General features: G+C 36.6%; 1 protein-coding gene across 11 annotated transcripts in view; it reads right to left on the bottom strand.

Moving 5' to 3' along the window:
• The window catches only part of ADD1 (adducin 1), a 68,564-nt gene that overhangs the window by 4,363 nt on the left and 44,009 nt on the right, over positions 1-20,192 (bottom strand). For 3 of the 11 annotated variants that reach the window (XM_076335829.1, XM_076335830.1, XM_076335831.1), the window contains exons 7-15: positions 19,694-19,837; positions 19,469-19,567; positions 18,926-19,102; positions 15,609-15,953; positions 12,480-12,581; positions 11,435-11,524; positions 10,495-10,587; positions 4,450-4,606; positions 2,347-2,442 (exon numbers count right to left, since the gene is read on the bottom strand). In XM_076335829.1, the coding sequence (XP_076191944.1) occupies positions 2,347-2,442; positions 4,450-4,606; positions 10,495-10,587; positions 11,435-11,524; positions 12,480-12,581; positions 15,609-15,953; positions 18,926-19,102; positions 19,469-19,567; positions 19,694-19,837 (1,303 nt within the window). Of the gene's footprint in view, positions 1-1,562; positions 1,598-2,346; positions 2,443-4,449; positions 4,607-10,494; positions 10,588-11,434; positions 11,525-12,479; positions 12,582-15,608; positions 15,954-18,925; positions 19,103-19,468; positions 19,568-19,693; positions 19,838-20,192 lie in introns of those variants that run through there. The other 8 variants (XM_076335836.1, XM_076335837.1, XM_076335839.1 and 5 more) reach the window with 8 other exon arrangements.

The following is a 20,192-nucleotide window of genomic DNA, read 5'->3' as shown; positions in this document are numbered from 1 at the left end:
AAAAGAAAGTTTTAAACAAAGTTTTAAAAAAGGGATTAGAAATTCTTGAAGAATAGGAAGTTACAGGCATTCAAACAACATTTGCCAGTTGGCCTAAGCATTGGATAAAGAGAAACGGTTTCATAACTCATTAATCCAGGACTGCTATCCTTCCCAGTTTGTCAAGTTACCATCATCTTTACTAAACAGATTAACATTATGGTGGAATCAAACAAACATCTGTTTATCTAGCTCGCTAAGGGCAATGTTTTACCAGAATTAGGGAGATTTACAAATTCCACATTCGATAAGGAAAGCATACAACATGGAAACGCCTTGCTATTCGACTTGATGGATTTCAGTAATGTAACTAGGAAGGTTTAAAAATAGATCTTGCTGCAAAACCTATTTACAGTTTAAGAACTCAGCAGTACCTCAACATTTCTTAAGTTTTTTAGAATAATCACGTCTACATCCCTGTTCTTCCTTTATATATACTGTGACATAAGAGGTTGAAAAGTAACATTAATACTGGTGTGTGCTTACAATTCACATTATTTATGAAAATAAAAGTTTGTGTTTTTTTTTCAACACAAACATGGGGACAAACGTACAAACTAGGCTATAACCAAGTTAACACAAAACACTTTTCCGACTTCAGCTACACTTAAATAGAAACAATATGAGGAAAAAAAAGTTGAGAAGTGGCTGTATACAGAGAACATCGTCATTCAACAGAACTTCTGCCAATCAAAGTCGTCATGGCGTGAACTTCCAGTTACTCTCTAAAAATAAGCTTTGTATGTTTGTCCTGGAAAACTTATACAACTAGAAGAGTTTCTGGAACACAATTCTCAGTTTAGAAGAATGTTCAGGTTTTAGAACTTTACTAGTAACATCAGTCATCTACGACGTAGTTTGACTTTCATATCCATGGCAAACACACTGACTTTCGGACATAACAGGACATACAAACGGAGGGGGCCAAACGTCCTTATTACTTTAAAGTATTATCTGATGCAGCCCTGCAGATCTAGCAGAAACAGCTGTAGAAGTTGCTGCTATTCCTTGGTTGGAATTTGAATTTCCCTACAGCTGACGTATATAACATAGGAGTAGTTCCATATCCACTTCCGTGCAGAAGTCTGCTGGCTAAGTTTAAATCAGCGTCAGTGGTAATGCTTTTGCACTGGAATAGATGAGGAACTTTCTTCCATTTCATTACCGGGTCCAAGTTGTGCAGGGAGCAGCAAACTGTTGGGGCAGAAACTCCCAGACCTGTTTCAGCTATATCTGAAAGACAACTTCAGACTATTCCTTTTCAAACTGAGGAACCAGACACATAGATATGGAAACACATGATGTCACTTTCACAGTCTCTTTCAAAGGGGGAGTGCATTTTAACATAAGATCTGTAACTAACCTCGGATTTAATGAAATCAAGAACTAAAGAAGTCAGCGTCTCAACTGAAAAAGCCTGCTTTAAAAAAATAAAAAGCAAACCCAGCAAAAAAACCTTAGTAAACAAAGATGCAAGAGTGAGGCAAAGCACATAAGCAGGTCAGAGTATGGAATGATACTTACTATGGTAACAGGTACTCTTTAGCATATCCATCTCCTGTTTGTAACGCAGCCACAAGAAGAAAAAAGCACAAGTAGAGAATCTATGCATTCATCACAGCCGTTAAGTTAGAAGAATGGTTGCAACCATTCTTATAGAAAACAGAATGAGATGAAGTAGTGAATGGAAGACTAACAGACAAGTGATATATCCGATGTACAAGGTAAAGGAAACAAGACAAAAATTAGATTACACCTGTTCAAGATTGTTATTTTATCCTTTTCTGAGGAAATTGTAGACTTTACCAGCCCTGCTCTCCTTTTAGTTAAAACTGCTACATAAGGTGAGCAAATAATGATATTTAGAGTCAAGTTGAATTGGAAAAAATATTTACTGAGGTGTAATCCAAATACAATAATGTTTAAGAAATGTGCAACCAGTGAAGGAGGTTTACCAAAGCATCTAAATTTGTGTCTGGTTCACCATCAGACACTATTTCATTTCATAAGAGCAATTCTTTCTCGCAGAAAATGTACAAAAGGGTAAATTGGCTGAGAAACACCAAGAGATGACAAGGCAATTCTGAAGAGATGAAAATTTGTCTTTATATTAATGCACACTTCTTTATTATTGTAAACATAACTCCTATTACACTCATCATTCAGTCTTGTATATTTTAGGTAGTATAAAAATAAAATACAAGAAATAATTTACCTTTATTAGATACTAGTTCACATATTTTCATGCGTCAGTCACTAATGATGCAGTTACTGGTTTCCCCTGGCCCCCAAATCAGAAGAACATACCTTCCTCTATTTTAATCGGCGTACTGGGAGGAGTGCGAGCTGAAGTGTGATCAGGGGGACTTCTCTCCTTCTGTTGTCTGCCATCTTCTGAAGGTTCTGCAGATGCAGACAAAGAGAAATTAAAAAAGGCAGACAAAACCTTTCAGCATGTGAGAAAACAAAAGTGTCCCCTTGCTCCATGCACACAAGATACGAATACATTTTTCTGAATCAAAATTCTGCCAGGATATTAAATAATACCAAAACAAGCAAAAGAAAATTAAGTGATACTTTGATGTTAACAAAACTGTTGGAGTCACAGTTGAGCTCTGTAGTGGTTTTTTTTTCCCCCATAAGAGGGCATGAATAATATAATTGTTTATGAATTGGTTTATCACACTGTTCTAAAAAAAAACTTGTGAGGAAAAACCACAAGGAAGATATAAACAAAATTGGGGGGGGGGGAATGCTATCAGACCTACACAAGATAATGCTCTTTTGCTTGCTTTGTATTGCTGAAACTCGGAGTAAACAAAATCGCATCCTAAAAGAAAAGACTGCACAGATAATCAGAGAAACATGCAGTAATTAAATGATTCAAAACAGATTTCACTGTGGTTTGCGTATTTGTTATTAGTAAGGAGGATCCCCCTTGCTTCCAGGTTTAAACAGCCCTAGATCCAAAGGAACACATTAACAGAGTACACCTTATATCAGGAACAATATTAAAACATTGTTCCATACAGTTCACCTAGACAATTAAAAGTTAAATCAGTCCCACAGATGAGAGTCAACTGACAATCTCCAAACGGCGCAGGTAGAGAGGTTGTTCCTTAGATTGCAAGCCCAACTGTACCATGTTAGTAATACCTGAGGCCTCAGCCAAAAGGTCAGGATCGGACCTTAATGCTTTGATCACTGCAGTATGAAATTCCTTATGGGAGGACTTCTGCCCATCTGGCTCTTCTCGGTTAAGATGTGTGATGACTTGCTGCATGGTCTGACAAGAAACCCATGCAGCAGCAAACTGAGTGTTATCTGAAGATTTAGACAGTGATGATAGGTCACGATCCTGTAAATTCTTCTTATCTGTTCCTTGAAAGGTTTTTGATCTGCCTTTCAAATCCAGAGATTTTTTTTTATCTGACGTATTTTGCTCACTGATAGTCTGATTTCTAAGCATTGTACTCTGTTCCCCAGCTGGTGTCTGTCTCAGTAACACAGTCTCTCCATATTTTGATATCTTATCTAAGAAGGATGTAGCAATGTTACTGAGAGAATAAATGTATGCAGTTATACAGGTGTAACAGCAGGGTATCCCACCCCACACAGTCCAATGCTTGGTTAACTGAACACATACAATCTACATTGCCTTATCAAAAAGCAGAAGCAGGGACCACGCACTGCAAAAGAAATGGTACTTCTGGCTCCCGCATCATTCAAATTCAAGACCTAACAGCAGATGAGCATCCTAAGTATCACCCCTTAAAACTATACAGAAGTAAAGCAGGATAACCACTTCAGGTGCAGCAACAATCTCTTTTTACAGCACGATTCTCTCACAATACTATGATAAAGTAGAAAGTCTGTTTTGGGGGAAGTCCCCAAGATGTACCACTTCCAAGTAGCAATCAAATGTTATTCTGTATCTTCCCCATTCAATGGATTTCTCAAATCCACAATTTTCAAAGAGTTAGAGAACGGCAGTTTTGCTGCTAAAAGGCAACACCATTCTCTCACCCTAGACTATCTCTAGGGCTAAGGGAAACAAAGCGGAACAATCTGCAATGCTTTCCAGTACCTAAAAATTTTTTTGACTGAAGCTTCAAGCTTTCAACTTCCTAAACAGCAGCAGTAACTGGCCATACTAAACACCCCAGTTTGTCTACTAGGAGAGTTTTTAAAGTACGATCTACGCATTTTACAGAACACTCCATTAACACTTAGATTGTGCATTCTATCTCCAGTATGCTTTTTAGATTTCTAATTCACACTGGAAAAACTGAAACACACAAAAGTTGAATAATTTATCCATGGCCTTTGCAGGTAACCCACCTTCCCATTAGTAATAAACTTGCTGTTATTATAGTCTATTGCAGAACACACACACACAGAGAAACCAACCTTCTGGTCCCTTCTGCTTTCTTTCTACTTCTTTGCGATACTCTTCCAGTTCTCGATCAGTGAGTTTATTGAAGGGATTTGGTCCTGTTGTGCTCACTATGACTTTTGGTTGATATTCTTTCTCAATTATTGCCTTTGACGCAGTCACCAGTTCTCCCTGACAAAAGAAAATTAAAATACATCTGCAATCGAGCAGTAACTTGCAGAACCCTGAGAAGTACAGAGGCTACAAAGCAACCAAAACAAAAAGATAATCTGAAAAATGCTACATTTATTTTCTTTTAAATTAAAAATAAGAAATCTGTAATAGATTTTTTTTTTAATCTAATCGACAGCAGGTTAATATAAAGGAGAAAACAGGTCTCATTAATTACTCTTACAGACACATCAGTGTTTCCACCAGGGAATATCCACCATTAAGCAGTAAATCAAACTGCAGCCAAACAGTCTAGCTGAATTATATCTGAAGTCACAGAAGTATCAAGTTTCTTTTTCTCCCCACAAAAGAAACAGGATACCAGGCCCAACTGCATGGCAACCTGGGCAGCGAATACCTGCAGAAGTTCACAGGACTCAGCTCATAGGTATTTTTGTTTGTGGTTTGTTTGTTTTTAATAAGGGAAAAGCCATTTCTAGTAGCTACTATGTAACATCTAACAGATGTTATACTAAAAAGCCATCTTGTATGTGTTCTGTATACACCAGATGAACAGTTTATTACAAGCAATTTTTAAGCAATTAAGGTTAACTTATCTTATACAAGTTAGCATATTTACATCTATAACATTTGCCATACAAGCCAGATAAAAAGTTATACAAATAAAAATAAAACATTAGCAATTCTAAGTACACTAAGTTCCAATGGACAAAAGAAGCTGCATCAGAGATTCTCTAATGCTAAGGTGTTTAGTTTTTCTTCTCTAATCATGTATCATAAAGACTAAAGCCACTGGCTTTTCCTTGTCTCGGATACAGAAGATGCTTGCCTGGACAGCTGCTGTATCTGTCAGGTGACTTGTTCAAGCATTTGTTTTTTTCATTGGATATACAGACCTCTACTGACACTAGTTTGGAAATGAGTGATGTGTGGTCTGTGCCTCGTGTCACTGTGATACCTGAATCGTCTTCATTGTTGAAAAGAGGTATTTGAATTCCATTACCAAGTAAGTATGGGTTATTGATTGGCCCAAGTCATCTTCATATTCAAATGTTATTTGTACCAATATTTAAAAGAAAGCATTAGAAAGCACAGTTCAAAAATAAACAGCACCCGAACAAAGAGACAAACATTCTGTTCCATGCCCATACTTGATGGACAAGCATGAGATCTTCACTGTAAAACTGAAGATGAAATTAGACAAGAGTATTGGTTTGGATGCTAAGAGCTGCTTTGGACAAGTTGTCAGCACCAAAAAGGTGACAGACAAGAATGTCCAGATGGAACTAGGACAAGAGCAGTTAAGATATTTCTGAAAGCCTCATGAGAGATCTCCAGAAACCTGGTCTAGAGCAATCCGGGGAGGTAAGAATGGCTGGTTGTTAGAATTTATGCTGCTCTTCAGGAAGCAAACACCAGCCAGCAGTACTGAAGAACAAACAGCGTAACAACAGGTCTCCACTGTAAGATCCTGAAAGGAACTACAGGAAAGAAACATCTCTAAAACATTAGAGATCGACTCCGTTTCTCCATAAAATAAGAGGAACTCTCGTCTCAGGTGCAGAATGTCAGTAGAACGTCAAAAGCCTTTTCTCAACTATTTCCATTAAGCACCAGCTGTCTTAGTACCAGAAAACCTCTGATTTGATAGTCACGGCTTTTCTTACAGAATAATGCATTAAGAAGTCAGAAAAACATCAACCTTTGTACAAATCCTAATTGTTTTGTAGAGAATGTAAAACACCCCCAAAACTACAGGTCCCAACTTTTAACGATGGCAGAAAATTGGTGCCTGTGGCAATTGTATATTTCCTTCTCTATCTCTGCCCACCCTTCAAACTAAATATGTAGTTTCAGCTGAAAGCGGCTTGTAAAGCACTGATCTCAGGCAGAGCTTCTAGAGTTTTCTAGGATTACAGAAGTCAGAGGAACAAGACATACAGCACACACTGGTATCCCTGGAACGTTTAAGAATCTTTGAATCTTGTCTGCAAATTAAATCCAAAATGACTGGGTAGAACAACTTTCACATGAAACAAAATTTTACTGAATGCCTATTGAGTTAATAATGACAAACAGCAAGACACACAGCTTGTGGCACAATGACTAGCGCACTGGCATTATGTGTTCTCCTCCTTAAGAGATTACCTTTGTTAACTACTGGGAATAAAAGCAGCGCATCAAGCATATCACATTTACTTAATTAAAAAAACAAACCAAAACCAACCACACAGAACCACACCCACAATCAATGCAAACAGTATTTGTACTAGCTGAGTATCTTTGACCCAAGAGAAATAATATTGAAAAATATCAGAGGCAACGACAGTAAGCGGGTTATGTATTACAAAAAAAAAGCACTTGTGTTTTTTGGACCGTAAGAGCAGAAAAATTACACGAGAGACCAGAAAGGCAAACTTTTGATCTGCTAAAAGCTGTTTCCAGATTAACACATCCAGTTTTGCTCAGTATCAATAATACTGAAGCAGTTCAGAGGCCACTAATGAAAATTATAAGGGTAGAAGGACTGATTCTATGGGAAAAATAAATTATAGTAGTATGTTAAGTAAGTTCTGCAACACAATTACTCTAAAACATGTACAAATCAAAGAAGTAGAGATGCATTACTTCACAGAACAGGCCACAGAGCAGCCTTCCAAGAATTCAAATAAAAATACACAACACAAAATGAAGAGAGTAACGTGGGACAGAAGGAAGACGAGTATAAAAGACTAAAAAGACAGTACAGGACATATTTTAGATTGTTAAATGTGACACTAAAATAGACAAGACTTTGCAGAGCTATCAACCTGTCCACGCCATTCGGAGATTCCCATGAACGTTCAGAAAAACTGAACAAGAAAATTGGTCTGGAATTGCTTCCAGTATTAGAGAGCCCGTAGAGAGGGAGTAAATTCCCATATAAAAGACTGGCACTCTGTTTCAACACAGGATGACATGCAAAACACTAATGTTCTAGTGATTTTAGCTGGATTATGCTGATACTAGTATTATTTGATGATGATTCTATTACTATTTTGATGACTATTTGAAGTTTGATTGCATGTGTAAGCACCTGAATATCAACAGCATTTTCTCCACTGTAAGAAATAATGGATAGATTACATTCATGAACAGAATATATTTTTCACTCCTGAGAATTTTGTAGGGGCATACTCTCCCACAAAGATCCAACAAAGGAAAAATCATTTATAGCTAATGATACACAATATACCTTCATACTAAACTTGGACCTCACATATCCTACAAGGAAATTTTAGATTATCAAGTCAGTTTGCAACTTCTCCACCAAATCTTGCTTTCGGAGAAAAATTCAAAACGGCTACGGGGTGATCATCATTTAACAGGCAAGCACTTCGTCTTCTTCTCAGGGCTAGATATGAGCAAAACTGGCACCTTATACATGCCAGTTTTTCTCTCAAACAGACAGTAGGTCCATTATAATTGTCTAAGAGTTAACAATTGCTCTTAACACAATCTGGCATTAATGCAGTGCCTTTACCCAAAAAACCAAGATTCTTAAAGTACTGTTCATGTAGAAGTCTCCATTAAAACACAGTGCCACCTCTGGGGCAGAACTAAGAGGCTCTTCATGAAGAACAAAGCCATAGTATTTCCATTCTAAAGGAAGAGACATGAAATGGGTGATTCCCCTTTTTACTTAAAATTCTTGAAAATTAATGTGAATTTATTTTTTTTAAATCAGATTGCAGAATGGTCATTGGTAAGAATAACCAACATTCCCTCTCATTCAGCCAAGACTGCAGCAGAAGCTTGGTTAACCAAGTCTATACACAAATAAAATTACATGATGCACAAGGAGCTTGTGTTGCAACATGGCCAGGACTTCTCAGAACATGGACAAAGCAAGTGACAAGGCAAAATGGAATATTTACTACTGCAGCCATAGGCACAGAAGACTCAAAGCACTACATGCATACTGTACACAAACAGGATTTTTTTCGTCCAAAATAGTGTGCATTAGTATTTGATAAAAATCTCAATGTTAACTGAAAACATAATACATTTTAAGCGTTACTGCAATCAGATGGAACTTTTTACTTTAACCATAATTGAGCGTCAAAGAATTTGTCAACTGAGAACTTGTAATTATCTGGTACCTAAAAGTCCTTAAGTCCTTGATGTACAGGGTTCCTCAAAGTTTCATTCAAAATTTCATTTGAGGTTTATGTGGGCATCATAAGATTGCTTATACTTCCTTTGTTCCACAATACACGACTGATTTTTGGCATAATCTTTCTAGAAAATTTCTCTGGTGGGTTTTTTGGTTGTTTTTTGTTGTTTGGTTAATTGGGTTTTTTGCAGGGTTGTTTTGTTGGTTTTTTGTAGGGTTGTTTTGTTAGTTTTTTGTTTGTTTGGGTTTTTTTTGTTGGGTTCCCCCCCCCCAACAGGAAATTACTAAGCATTCAGGTCACAATCCTTATTAAGATAATAAAGATTATAAAATAGGCCACTCCTACTGTAATTAACACTGTGATCTAATTTTACACAGTATTTCAGGAGGAAAGCACTTTCATGAGACCACAAAAAGGAAAACACATCATTTGGACATCTAAACCCTAACATTATACTACTAGACAAAATATCATATCACCAATAGACCTTTTGTTGGCTCCTTGCCATCTACAAAAACACATGTAAAATATTTGACTAGTTTTATAGAAAGATGATGCCCTTATTCAGAAATAGTACTTGAAAGATATCTTGCACATCACTGATGGAAGAAACCGCCTGTGTTGTGATAACCGATGGATGACTATCATAAAAATAATTTTTCACTTTGAAGGTATTATAAAGCAGAGAATAAAAGGCATGCACTGGAAGAATTTGGCTTTATTTTATTTTTCATCTTAAATCTGGAAATAGTGTTTTATTATTTTTCCTTTCAGAATATGGATAAAAACTGTAATCTGAAAAACACCATTATCAAACTCTCAGTATGATACAACTGTCTATAATACAAACTGGCTCATTACACTAGAAAGTGTTAGAAAGTCATGAGATTTGCAACAGTGATGTAATTCAAAAAGTATTCTGGTTTTTGATGAGAAAGCTATTCTGATAATAAGATGTTAGGTATGACCTAAATGAAGATTTAAGAATCTTTTAGATAAAATACTGGAGCAGAAGAGACACTGATGCTTATTTACACATTGTGCTTCCATGTTAGATCACCTCTAAGAAACTCCTTCAAAACCTGGGAGAGAAAGACGGCTAAGGACAGAGCGCTTCCAATGTGCACACTGTTCCTGTTTACTCAGCCTCAAAGGACTGCCCACCCCAACCATGCACGCATTTCAAGTATGTTACGTAAGCACAAGCATGATTACATGTTTGAAAGCCAATTGATTTTGGAAGTGTGGGGCATTACTCAGCAACTCTTGTAGATAACCGCAGGAAGTTTTAGGGAAACAAGAGGTCTAGCAATGTAGGATCAAAAGTTGACAGTGTTTGTCAGCATGACACACTCTGAACATGTGGATATCTTTGGAATTACACTGATGTAATCAGGCTGAGATTAAGCTAACTCAAAATGGATCTCAAATTAGAGTAATTCAACACTAATAGCATGCGCAAAGAAACCTACTATATGCAGAACCTAATCAGCACCTTAACATCAGAAGTGCTTCCTCACCAGCTTCTACAGACAAAGATCAAAATCCTTAAGAGATACTTTAACAGGGTAAAGTAACTGCTTGTATAGTTGCATATACATAATTTGGAGATCCATCTATTTTTTTTTTTCCTAGCCAAATCATTAGCTGATAGAGGGAAAAGGTCAGGGTAAGGAAGAGGTAAAACGAAGGGTGAACAACAGTATTTAGAGCAGTATGACAGGGCAGTACCTTTCTAACAGACAGAGATTTAGCGGGACTAAAGGCCTGCTCTGTGAGATCGAGCCCTTCAATAGATTCCGTACAGTCTGAGAGGGGAGCATCCTGCAACAGTAAATTGAGTAAACAGAGCAAACCGAGCCCAGGCTTTAAAACATCAACCAAAAGCATTACAATGCTTGCTAAAAACATGCAAAGAAACAGTAACTGGTAGATAAAATTGCAAATGACAATGAATTGACATGCACACAATATGACACCCAACATGAATAATGCTATGGTCATGATAAGACTTGCCAAACTTTTTAAAGTATATCAGAAAATACTTATCTGGAGCAGTTAAAGCACTCAGATATATAGAGGTTTAAAGTCATTCAGCTATACAGTATAACTGTATAGCTCTAATTCTTACTTTACTTTGAGCTATGATTCATAGATAAAGTCTTTTGTATATCCAGATATACTGCTTTTAAGTTTTATTGATGTATAATAGCTTTTTTCCCAAACTGGTCTTCAAATAAAATATTATGAAGCATGATAAAACATATTTAACACACAACACTACTGCCCCATAGTGAGCCTGCTGTGCCCAGTATTAATACTTGAAGATACATAAACTTGGAAAACAAACAAAAAGTTGTCACAAAGCCCAGCTAATTTTTGAACAAGAATCTAACCCATATAAATAAGCCTCCTGAATTTCATGCATTACATTCAGCAAAAAAACCAAGAAGCACCCTCCACAGACATGCTTAGGCTACATGGCTGAAGCCTCTTAAATTTCTGACCCTGAGCACTCTCGCAAAGACAACGGTGTTACCTCTAAGACTTACCTTATAAAGAGTTACTCTCTGCCAATTAAAGAATAATTTTATAGTAATATATTAGGTGAAAGCAAAGGATATCGTAGATTAACTTTAAGCTAATAGTTTTAGGCATTTTATACTCTCACCTGTACAAGACTCCTGTCCACAACTACCCCAGAAAGAACCTGTGATTGAGGGCCCGCAGTTTTAATATCTTGTAAATTTTGCTCTCGGATCTGTAAAGAAAAGCAGCAGAATACAGTCACATGAACAACAGAGAAAAGTTAACCACATTTTTGTATTTGAAAAAGGGGTGGATGAACCTGCCAACAGGCTGCAACTAGTGTTGATTGCTATGGCTCTACCCATCAGATAAAGCTGTGCTTATGAACACCACTTGAAGATATGTGCTCAGGTTTCTAATGTTTCCTCACATTTCTCAGAATTTAGTCTTTAAGTACCACAGCAGGTACTGTCCTTTGTTTTTTAGTAGTGGCTCATGGTAAAACTCTACAGATCAGGTAACAGACAACTCCAGTTTGTGAAGAAGAGTGAGGAGAGAAGAGAAGCACAGAGGTCATATTTATATAGAGGTCTATTGTACCTGACCAGTCATTTACAGGTTTCTGTCACTAGTCACTGATATTGCACCACAATATCATCTTCCTACAGAACTTACTGTAAAACACCGCACAACATTCAATTTTTTTCATTTAGTGAGGACCATATTCTCAAAAGGGCATATAAATATTTTTCTATGCATAAACTGACACTCTGGAGTACTCAAACACATCCCCTTTTGTTGCATCCTAAATACCTCCCAGTTCTTTCCATACAGAAGATAGGAACAGAAACTGGATCTTTAAATCTAGGTGTTACCTATTTAAATTAGATATCCTACAGTGGTAAAGAATTCATAACAACTGACTCACAATTTATTTCTAAAATACGCTGGTTCTTGTTCCAAGATGAATGAAGAAAAGCATAGATCCAGAAAGACCTCTACTTTACAGCTAAAAAGGACATTCAATTTCTATAAAAATACATGCAAGGGATGTTATAAAGGGCTAGGACAATACGAGAGCTGAACCTCAAAAAATTCACTATAGCAAAGTAAGTTAGTTCATTACAAGTACGCAACTTAATTGTAGTGATGACCAAAAAAAAAGGTATTTTACTGCTATCACAAACCTTGTTCCTCATTTCTTGGACCTCCTTTGGATTGGTGTTCAACGGAACAAACAGGTTAGGGACAGCAGAGGTGGCAGTTCTATGTCCATCCTCTTTAGTCCACTGTAATATCAAGAACAGTTGAACAGTCAGAATTGCTGTAATGGCTATGGACACTCAGAGCAGCAAATTCACGTAACAGTTGATCATGCATTATACATAGCAGAGAACTGAACCAATGATTGTATTCTTCTATTCATTCCTAAGACTATTTAAGTTTCTTCCTTCTTCAGTAATATAAACTGTACCTTCAGATACATTTCTAAATATCAGAATCATTCTATTAAGTCAAGCTAGTAACAACAACAAAAACTAGAGAGCCAGTTAACTTGCAAATAACTTCCACCCAAAACGATGCAATTACTACTGCTATGTGCAATTCGGAGATTATGGAGACTGAAAGGTTTTTAAGCTGTTTTTCTGTGCACTTGATCACACTGACAAATGCAGTGTTCTATGTTTCTAAAAACAGTCTACTTCTCACTTGATGAAGAGACTTATTAATACAGAAGTAGAAAAACTCCAATATAATTACTTATTTTTAAGGACATTTTTATCAGAAATTTCACAGCGAGTTCATATTTGTTTAAAAAGGACACTATACCTTACCCAAACAGAAGCACAGCAAGATCTAAGACACGAGCTCTAAAACCCTGTTACTGCCATTTTCATTTTCTGCACTGAGTGTTTTTACAAAATAGCACGAGAGAGACAGAGAGATCATTGATTCAATCCTCCGATACTCAACAAACATCAAAGCGAACTTAAAGCATAAGATGACAGAAGTATGAAAAGCAATGTGATGTCACTAACCAGGTTTAGTGAATGATTCTGTACTGTGAAGCAAGAGTGGGCATCACCAAAGTTTTGCATTAAAACAAGCTACTTCAGCAAAATGTTCTGTTTCCAGAATTAGTTTCTGCACAAATAAATAGCTGTATCAGCACAGCAACCTAGAGGAACAGTTTGGTGATGTCGAATATTTTATAACTCATAGCTCAAAAGGTTACAAAAATATCCCAAACACAAACTTTAAGCGCTTCATGGGTTCTTCATAGAAGGTTGCTTTATTTGATCAGTGCATTTAGTATGGAGCTCTGTTTAATTTGATGTACAACTAAGTTTTTATCTTGATATGTTTATTATATGCAGTGTCCTAATTTCCAATCATTATTGCATAGAAAATGCACTGAATGGTAAAGCAAACCTGTTTATAGAGCAAATGCTATGCGTTTTTTCCTCGGTAACTTCAAGAAACAATAAGATAGCCAGAAACTGTCAAACTTCAAAGAGCAACAGAATTTTAAAATGTTTTGCAACTGTAAAGTAAAAAATGGAATGAACATGGAGCTGTGAAATACTCACTGATGATTATCTTCTCAGATAAAAACTACTCCAGCTTTTTATTAAAGATAGTTTTTAGTCAAAACATATATAAAAACAACCTCAACGTAACAAGCTACTTTTTCTTTAGGTTAATAACAAGCATAAAAAAAACCCCTTTAAATACACAAACCTGTTATACTGCATGAAATTTTCTATTGCTTCAGTATATCATTAAACAAGACTAGTTTCTGAGCAGGAATTTTGCTTCAATCTTTCACTGATAATTTCAAATATAAAATACTACCTACTTTGTGAGCTAAGGTTGAAAAGCACAAACTGCTCCAAACATATGCATAGCTTTAAGCTTTCTTCCAATCAAGGCAAAACTATAGTTGAGTTTAGCAAAATGTTGATAGTACAAACAATATACGTATACATTAATTTCTTAAATCAAAAAGAACACCACAAAAATACCAGAGAGAGAGATCCTCTGTTTTTTCAAGGCTTTCCACATGTTAACACTATATATTTTACTACACACATTGCCTGAGTAATCATTCCATAAAAGTATTCAAAATATAGAGAACTCTGAATGTATTCAGAGGTGAAGTAGAGTTTTGTAGGGGTAAATAAGAATGAAGAGGTGTTCTGGAAAAAAAATAACTTGTATTTTTTTCCTTTTCAAGAGTACTAGTTTTATTTTTTTAAGACTCACCTGTAACCATACTACTACTATACATTGTACCACTACTGAAGTACTATTGAACTACTATACTTCAGCTTGAAGTCAACCATTACAAAAGCTTGTATGCGTGAAAATCCCTGCCTACATTTTAGATGCCCTGTATATGCCCAAGAAAATATCAAAACCACAGTTACACACCAACAGCTACTGATGTCCATTTGAAAGCATTTGATACTTTTGCTTTTCAATTAACATATCTTTCAGTGCAAAATTTAACTGTAAGCAGCATTGATAAACAAAAAAGAAAGCACCGGTTGCAGAATCTATCGATTAGTGCCTGCTGATGGCCTGAGCTGCACTTTAGTCATGCCACACCCAGCTGATACTTTAGGAAAGACTTTCCATTTATGGCCATCTACTTACATGCAACACTACATGCAGAAGGCAGCTGGTTGTGAACACTCGGAGGCTTTGGGGTAGACAAAAGCATAGTAAACAGGACAGAAAGAGGAGCTGAGAAACTAGACAAGAAAAACTGCTTAAGGAAAAAAAACCACAACACTTAAATACTTTGAAATCAATTTCATACATAAAGAGGGTTGCAAATGGCTTGCAAATCAAGTTGGTATATGTAACGAGGGTAGAAATTTAATTATTTTTATATATACTTGCACAAAAGTACATTGAATAGTTAGTTTCGGTTTTGTTTTAACTGAAAAGCTTTCATGCAGATAGAATTAGTAGTTCCCTAACACAGCTGTCCTTAATTAAACCATTTAAATGCAGAACCTACTCAGTCAAAACTATGATTTAATCTGGTCATTAGCTTGAAAAGCCGAAAGAAAGCTAGAGGCTTCAAAGTCTTAAGCAGTTTTAAACATTAACAAGCAAGATCATTTTTACAGCTCACATCTAATCAAAGCCAAATTAAGTGGTTAGTAAAACACATTTAGGTTTTTTTGTATCAGAAAGAAGAAAAGAATTAGGAGAGTAATCTTTTTCTTCCCAAAGCCTCCAAGTGCCAGCCACCCCAAGTTGCTCTACATCATCTAACTATGAACAGTAAGGTAGGCACAGACCAAGCAGTTGGTAATACAGCTTGGCACGCAGACACCGGACGAGAGAGACTGCAGCAAGGGTTTCACGTGATCGTGTGTAATGTTCGTCCACACCTTAGTCTTCGACTTGGGACTGCTGCCATTCTGCCCTTCTTCAGGAGCATCATCCCCTCGGCCAGAGTTCAGCCACCTTGTCTTCTCTCGCTGCTGTTTCTGAAAACTGTGTCTGAGGGGGGAGCAAGTGCCTGATTCGCCATCACTAGTAAAGGAGTAACCTGTGACACTAGCTGGGATCTCAACATCGCTGTACTTTTTAGATTTCTCTCTCAGAGCAGGGCATCGATATGGATAGCCGGTTCTGTAACCCTGAAGAAGCAGAAGAGCAGAATTAGTCTTCTACATCTCCAAGTTTTTCAACAGATGACTAAATTTTGCTTTGATCGATACCCTTAATTGCGAAAACAGTTCTACAACACAGCCTTTTCTTTACCTGCTGTTCACCAGTTATGGTGGACAAAGTCATGTCAAAGGTGGATGACACACAGTAATGAGGCTACACTAGCATCCTTTCCAATCTAATAAATTTCTGAACCACTAATTTAAATAAGTCACCATTTTTGGTAAATCAAACTTCAAAAACTTTGTATCAAAGTTTTATGAAGAATTTACAGTAGTCCTGCAAAAAGCCATTGAAGTCACTGAGAAGTTCATCAAGAGCAGTGCTATGGGTCTGCCTCTTCTCACATTCAAGCAAAAAAATTACCACTTGAGCAATTATGTGTTTGACAGATTAAAAAAAATTTCTTTTTGACTGGACAAGTTTACTAGCCAAGTATTCCAGGGCCACTTCTAAAAACAGAGTACCCATAACTGTTCAAACTACTCTCCTCTCAATGTCTGCATTTTAAAATGGGGGACTCGCGCATGAAAATTTTAGTTCCCTTCAGGATGAAAGTACATATTCAAATAGGTATTATACCATTAATAAGTGGACAGTTACTTGCCAGCCTGCATTTAATCAATTCACTGTGTTATAGCAAGCTACTGGGGTAACTAATTTAGTGCTCTATCACATCGGCACAGAAGGTATAATCATAAACTTATGCACTGTAAAAGTCTTAAGAATGTACTTTTCCCAGGAAATTTCTGAATAAAGTTTTGTAAATTATACTTTAGGAAAGATTTTTACTCTAACATTCAAAACAAACAAATGAAAGTGTACGTTTTAGTGATAGCTATTGGTTAAATTATCAGTCCTGCCCTCTCTTTTTGACAGTTCTTCCTATGGACAATAGCATATGATTAAACTGCAACAAGGCAAGCTAAGCTTGAATTTGGGGTGCATTCAAAGTACATGTACTTTGTGGTAATTGCCTACATACACACCTCTTCAGAAGCTAGGTTTTTTTCCCCAGGGGAGGGGGGGAAGTATATTAGTGTTTCCTGGTATTTCTCATTGAATTCTCAAGTAATAGTTCAAGTCTCTGGAGTTGGATTTAAGTCCAAATGTAGAATCCTGACTTTTCTTTGTACCATTCCAGCTACTCATTTACACTTTTTTTTTTTTACTGCAATCAAATGTATTGACTGTTTCTCACAATTCTAAATCAAGGACATAAAAAAGCACCTGTATGACACAAAATGTAGGGTAGATAAAAAGATCTCTTCTGCGTTCTAACATCTAGAATTCAACATATCGTATACAAGGGAAGGCTTCAAGAATGCTACTTTTATGTCCATATTCTCTCCTCTCCTTGATCTTCTCTATGTTGTTTTTCTCTCCTACTTCCTCTGAATTATATTTTGCTTCCCTTTTTACTTTCCCTGATACACTAGTCATGTTTTCCCCTGCTTTCTTCCATATTTTGCTCAGCATTTAACATACAAAAAGGACATTTAACAGTTTCTCTAAGAAGTTTCCACTAGCAAACTATTTACAATGGCTCAAGGAAAAACTGTGTGAATAGCCTACCTCCCAAAGCACTCAAATTCTTTATAGATAAAGCTAGTTATAAAGAAACCTCAGCCCATTAAGCACTGCTGAGACATTACCTTAGCTGCTGCTCCATCTTTTAATGATCAAAGTGTATCTTGAGTAATTATCTACCGCCTTATGTAGTTAGCTATCCAATATAACGTGTAGCTATTTGTAATAGTAAGGGCTTGTATTGGATGACTGAAAGCTCCTTTCTATTCCTACGTTCCTAGCATGTACAATGCTATTTGCTTTGTGATCCTCTTTCCTGTTTGCAGTAAGAAACATAAAACTGATATTCCCTAGAGAAACTGAAATCCAACTCAATCTACTGAAGGTACCAGTCAGTGATACAGGGAGTCTGCTGTCTGTAGCCAACCATGTTAATAGTCTCATTATTGCTTACTAAAATCAATGAGAATTTTTCTATCGACTTAAGGTTATAGCTGATCACTTTGTCTGATATGAAAATATTAGATATTCAAATTAGTAATGAAGTAGCCTGATTTTTTTTTTTCCCCCCATACTGCAGATAGGACACTGATCTAAGGGGACAAAAAAATAGTTATTTACTACATAGTAGATAGGGTGGATAGCATTTTAAGATATCATCAGTGTGGATCCTGTCAGGGGCACGTGCATCACATGACCATGAAGACCACAGTTAAGTCTACAAAGGAAAAAGATTAATTAAATCACAAATCAGAAGACTATGTCTGATTATTACAGTGACCATATTTTTTTAAAATATGTTCATTACCACTATCTACAGTCATCACTTGGAGCCTTCTGACAGGAAAGGTATCATCTTTCCCATTAAAGCTGGATAGCAAATGTTGTTAGCTGGTCATTCATTACAGATGGGATTTTAATGAAACCATTTTATCTGAAGACTTATTTATTTGAAGCCTGTCTTTTGAGCTCTTCTAGGTTCTATTAGAATCTTACAAAGTCAAATCATGCTGGACCTTGCACCTGACAAAACATTAACACTGTTTTATGCATTTTGGGTGGGGATGGGAACAGAGGGGAAGACAGACTAAGGAGTAGCAAGCACCACAGAACTCTCATTTAGAAGTGCCAAATCATACAAGGATCCCCTCTGGTCTCACTGATAACTACCAGATTATGAATACAGAAGTAAATCTGCTACCTGCACAAAGGACACCTGAAGAATTCTGTGATGCTTTTCATGCTGTCTCCTCGTCTGAGGGCCCTTAATCTTTGGGAAAGAACAGGCTGCAGGCTGTATAAACTATGCCAACTACATGCAGCCCATTCTTCACTAATGTCCCTTATTGCAGCTTTTAAAGCATTTTATACATTATCATATGAAACAATTAGACAAAAATGCCTGCCTTACCAGATTATCAAGCATTCGCATAAGAGCTTCAAATTCCTGTTCGCCAATCTGCCATTTTGGATGGGATACAGTACCCTCACCTGCTGGAGACTCAGGGGAACGAGACTTGGCTTTATACTTTCCAGGATCTAAAAGCACTAAATTGTCAGGTCCACCTGCACTGGCCAGGGTACGTACCTTAAAAACAATGAAGTCATCTTTTAGTTTCTTGGAAACCCAAAAACCAAAAGAAATTGACATCAGCATAACAGAAGAAATCTAATTAATTTTAAAGCTAAATAAATTAACATACTTGCATAAAAGTTGTCTTAAGGCTTTGAAAATATCTGTTTTAATAGGCAGTATATATCAAATTGATGGTTCCAATACAGTATTTGAATATTGCTTGTTAAACCAACGTTTTGGACGTCCTCGCATAATATAATGATTTCACAGATCACCACGTTAGTTTAGATCAAGATTTTAACCAGTAACGTGTGCAACTATTAATCTGTTTGTTAATATTGCAGACTGTATTATTACATAATATACTAAAATTCTTACTTGAATCTCACAGGCAAGCACTAGATTATGAATGTAGTAGAAAGCCTCCTCAACAGTCTCTCCAACTGATACTAAGCCATGGTTTCTGAGAATAAGGACCTAGAGAGACATTGCAAAGAAAGTTAACAGCAGTTAAGGCAAGCGTTTTCTTGCTCTTGACTAAAGATTATACCTCCCCTACCCCCACACACATACTTTTCTTTAATTCCAGATGTAAATACTGACCTTGCTTTTAGGCCCCAAATTTTTCTGAATAACCACCTTTTCTTCATCATCCACTAAAATACCATGGTAGTCATGATAAGCTACTTCTCCCAGAGAAAGCGCTTCAGGTGAAATTGGCAAGAGACCACACTTCATTGCAGAAACCTGAGAAATATTAAAACAACTAACTTAATTTCTTGCAACAGAAATAACGGGGGAAAAAAATAAAATATCATAATGATAAAAATGATAATAAAAAAATATTTTAATATATTATATGTATGTGTCTGTGTACAGGCACATACATAGTGGTCTTCTACTCCATCCCTAAAGCCTCTATTTTTTGCAACTTTTGGACTGGATACAAAAGTCACATTGATCTTGGGTCTGACTCAGTATGGCTGCTTTTATATGATATCAACAACATAAGGAAAAGACTCAGGGTGGGGGGGGAACAAACAACCCCCAAATCAAATTCATTCCTTTCACTCCACTCAGTGATTTCTCCCCCCCCCGAAGA

This window comes from Aptenodytes patagonicus, chromosome 4, assembly GCF_965638725.1.
Source record: "Aptenodytes patagonicus chromosome 4, bAptPat1.pri.cur, whole genome shotgun sequence".
Lineage (NCBI taxonomy): Eukaryota > Metazoa > Chordata > Aves > Sphenisciformes > Spheniscidae > Aptenodytes > Aptenodytes patagonicus.
Note: the sequence above shows the minus strand (reverse complement) of the source record. Positions and strands in the feature narration are given on the sequence as shown.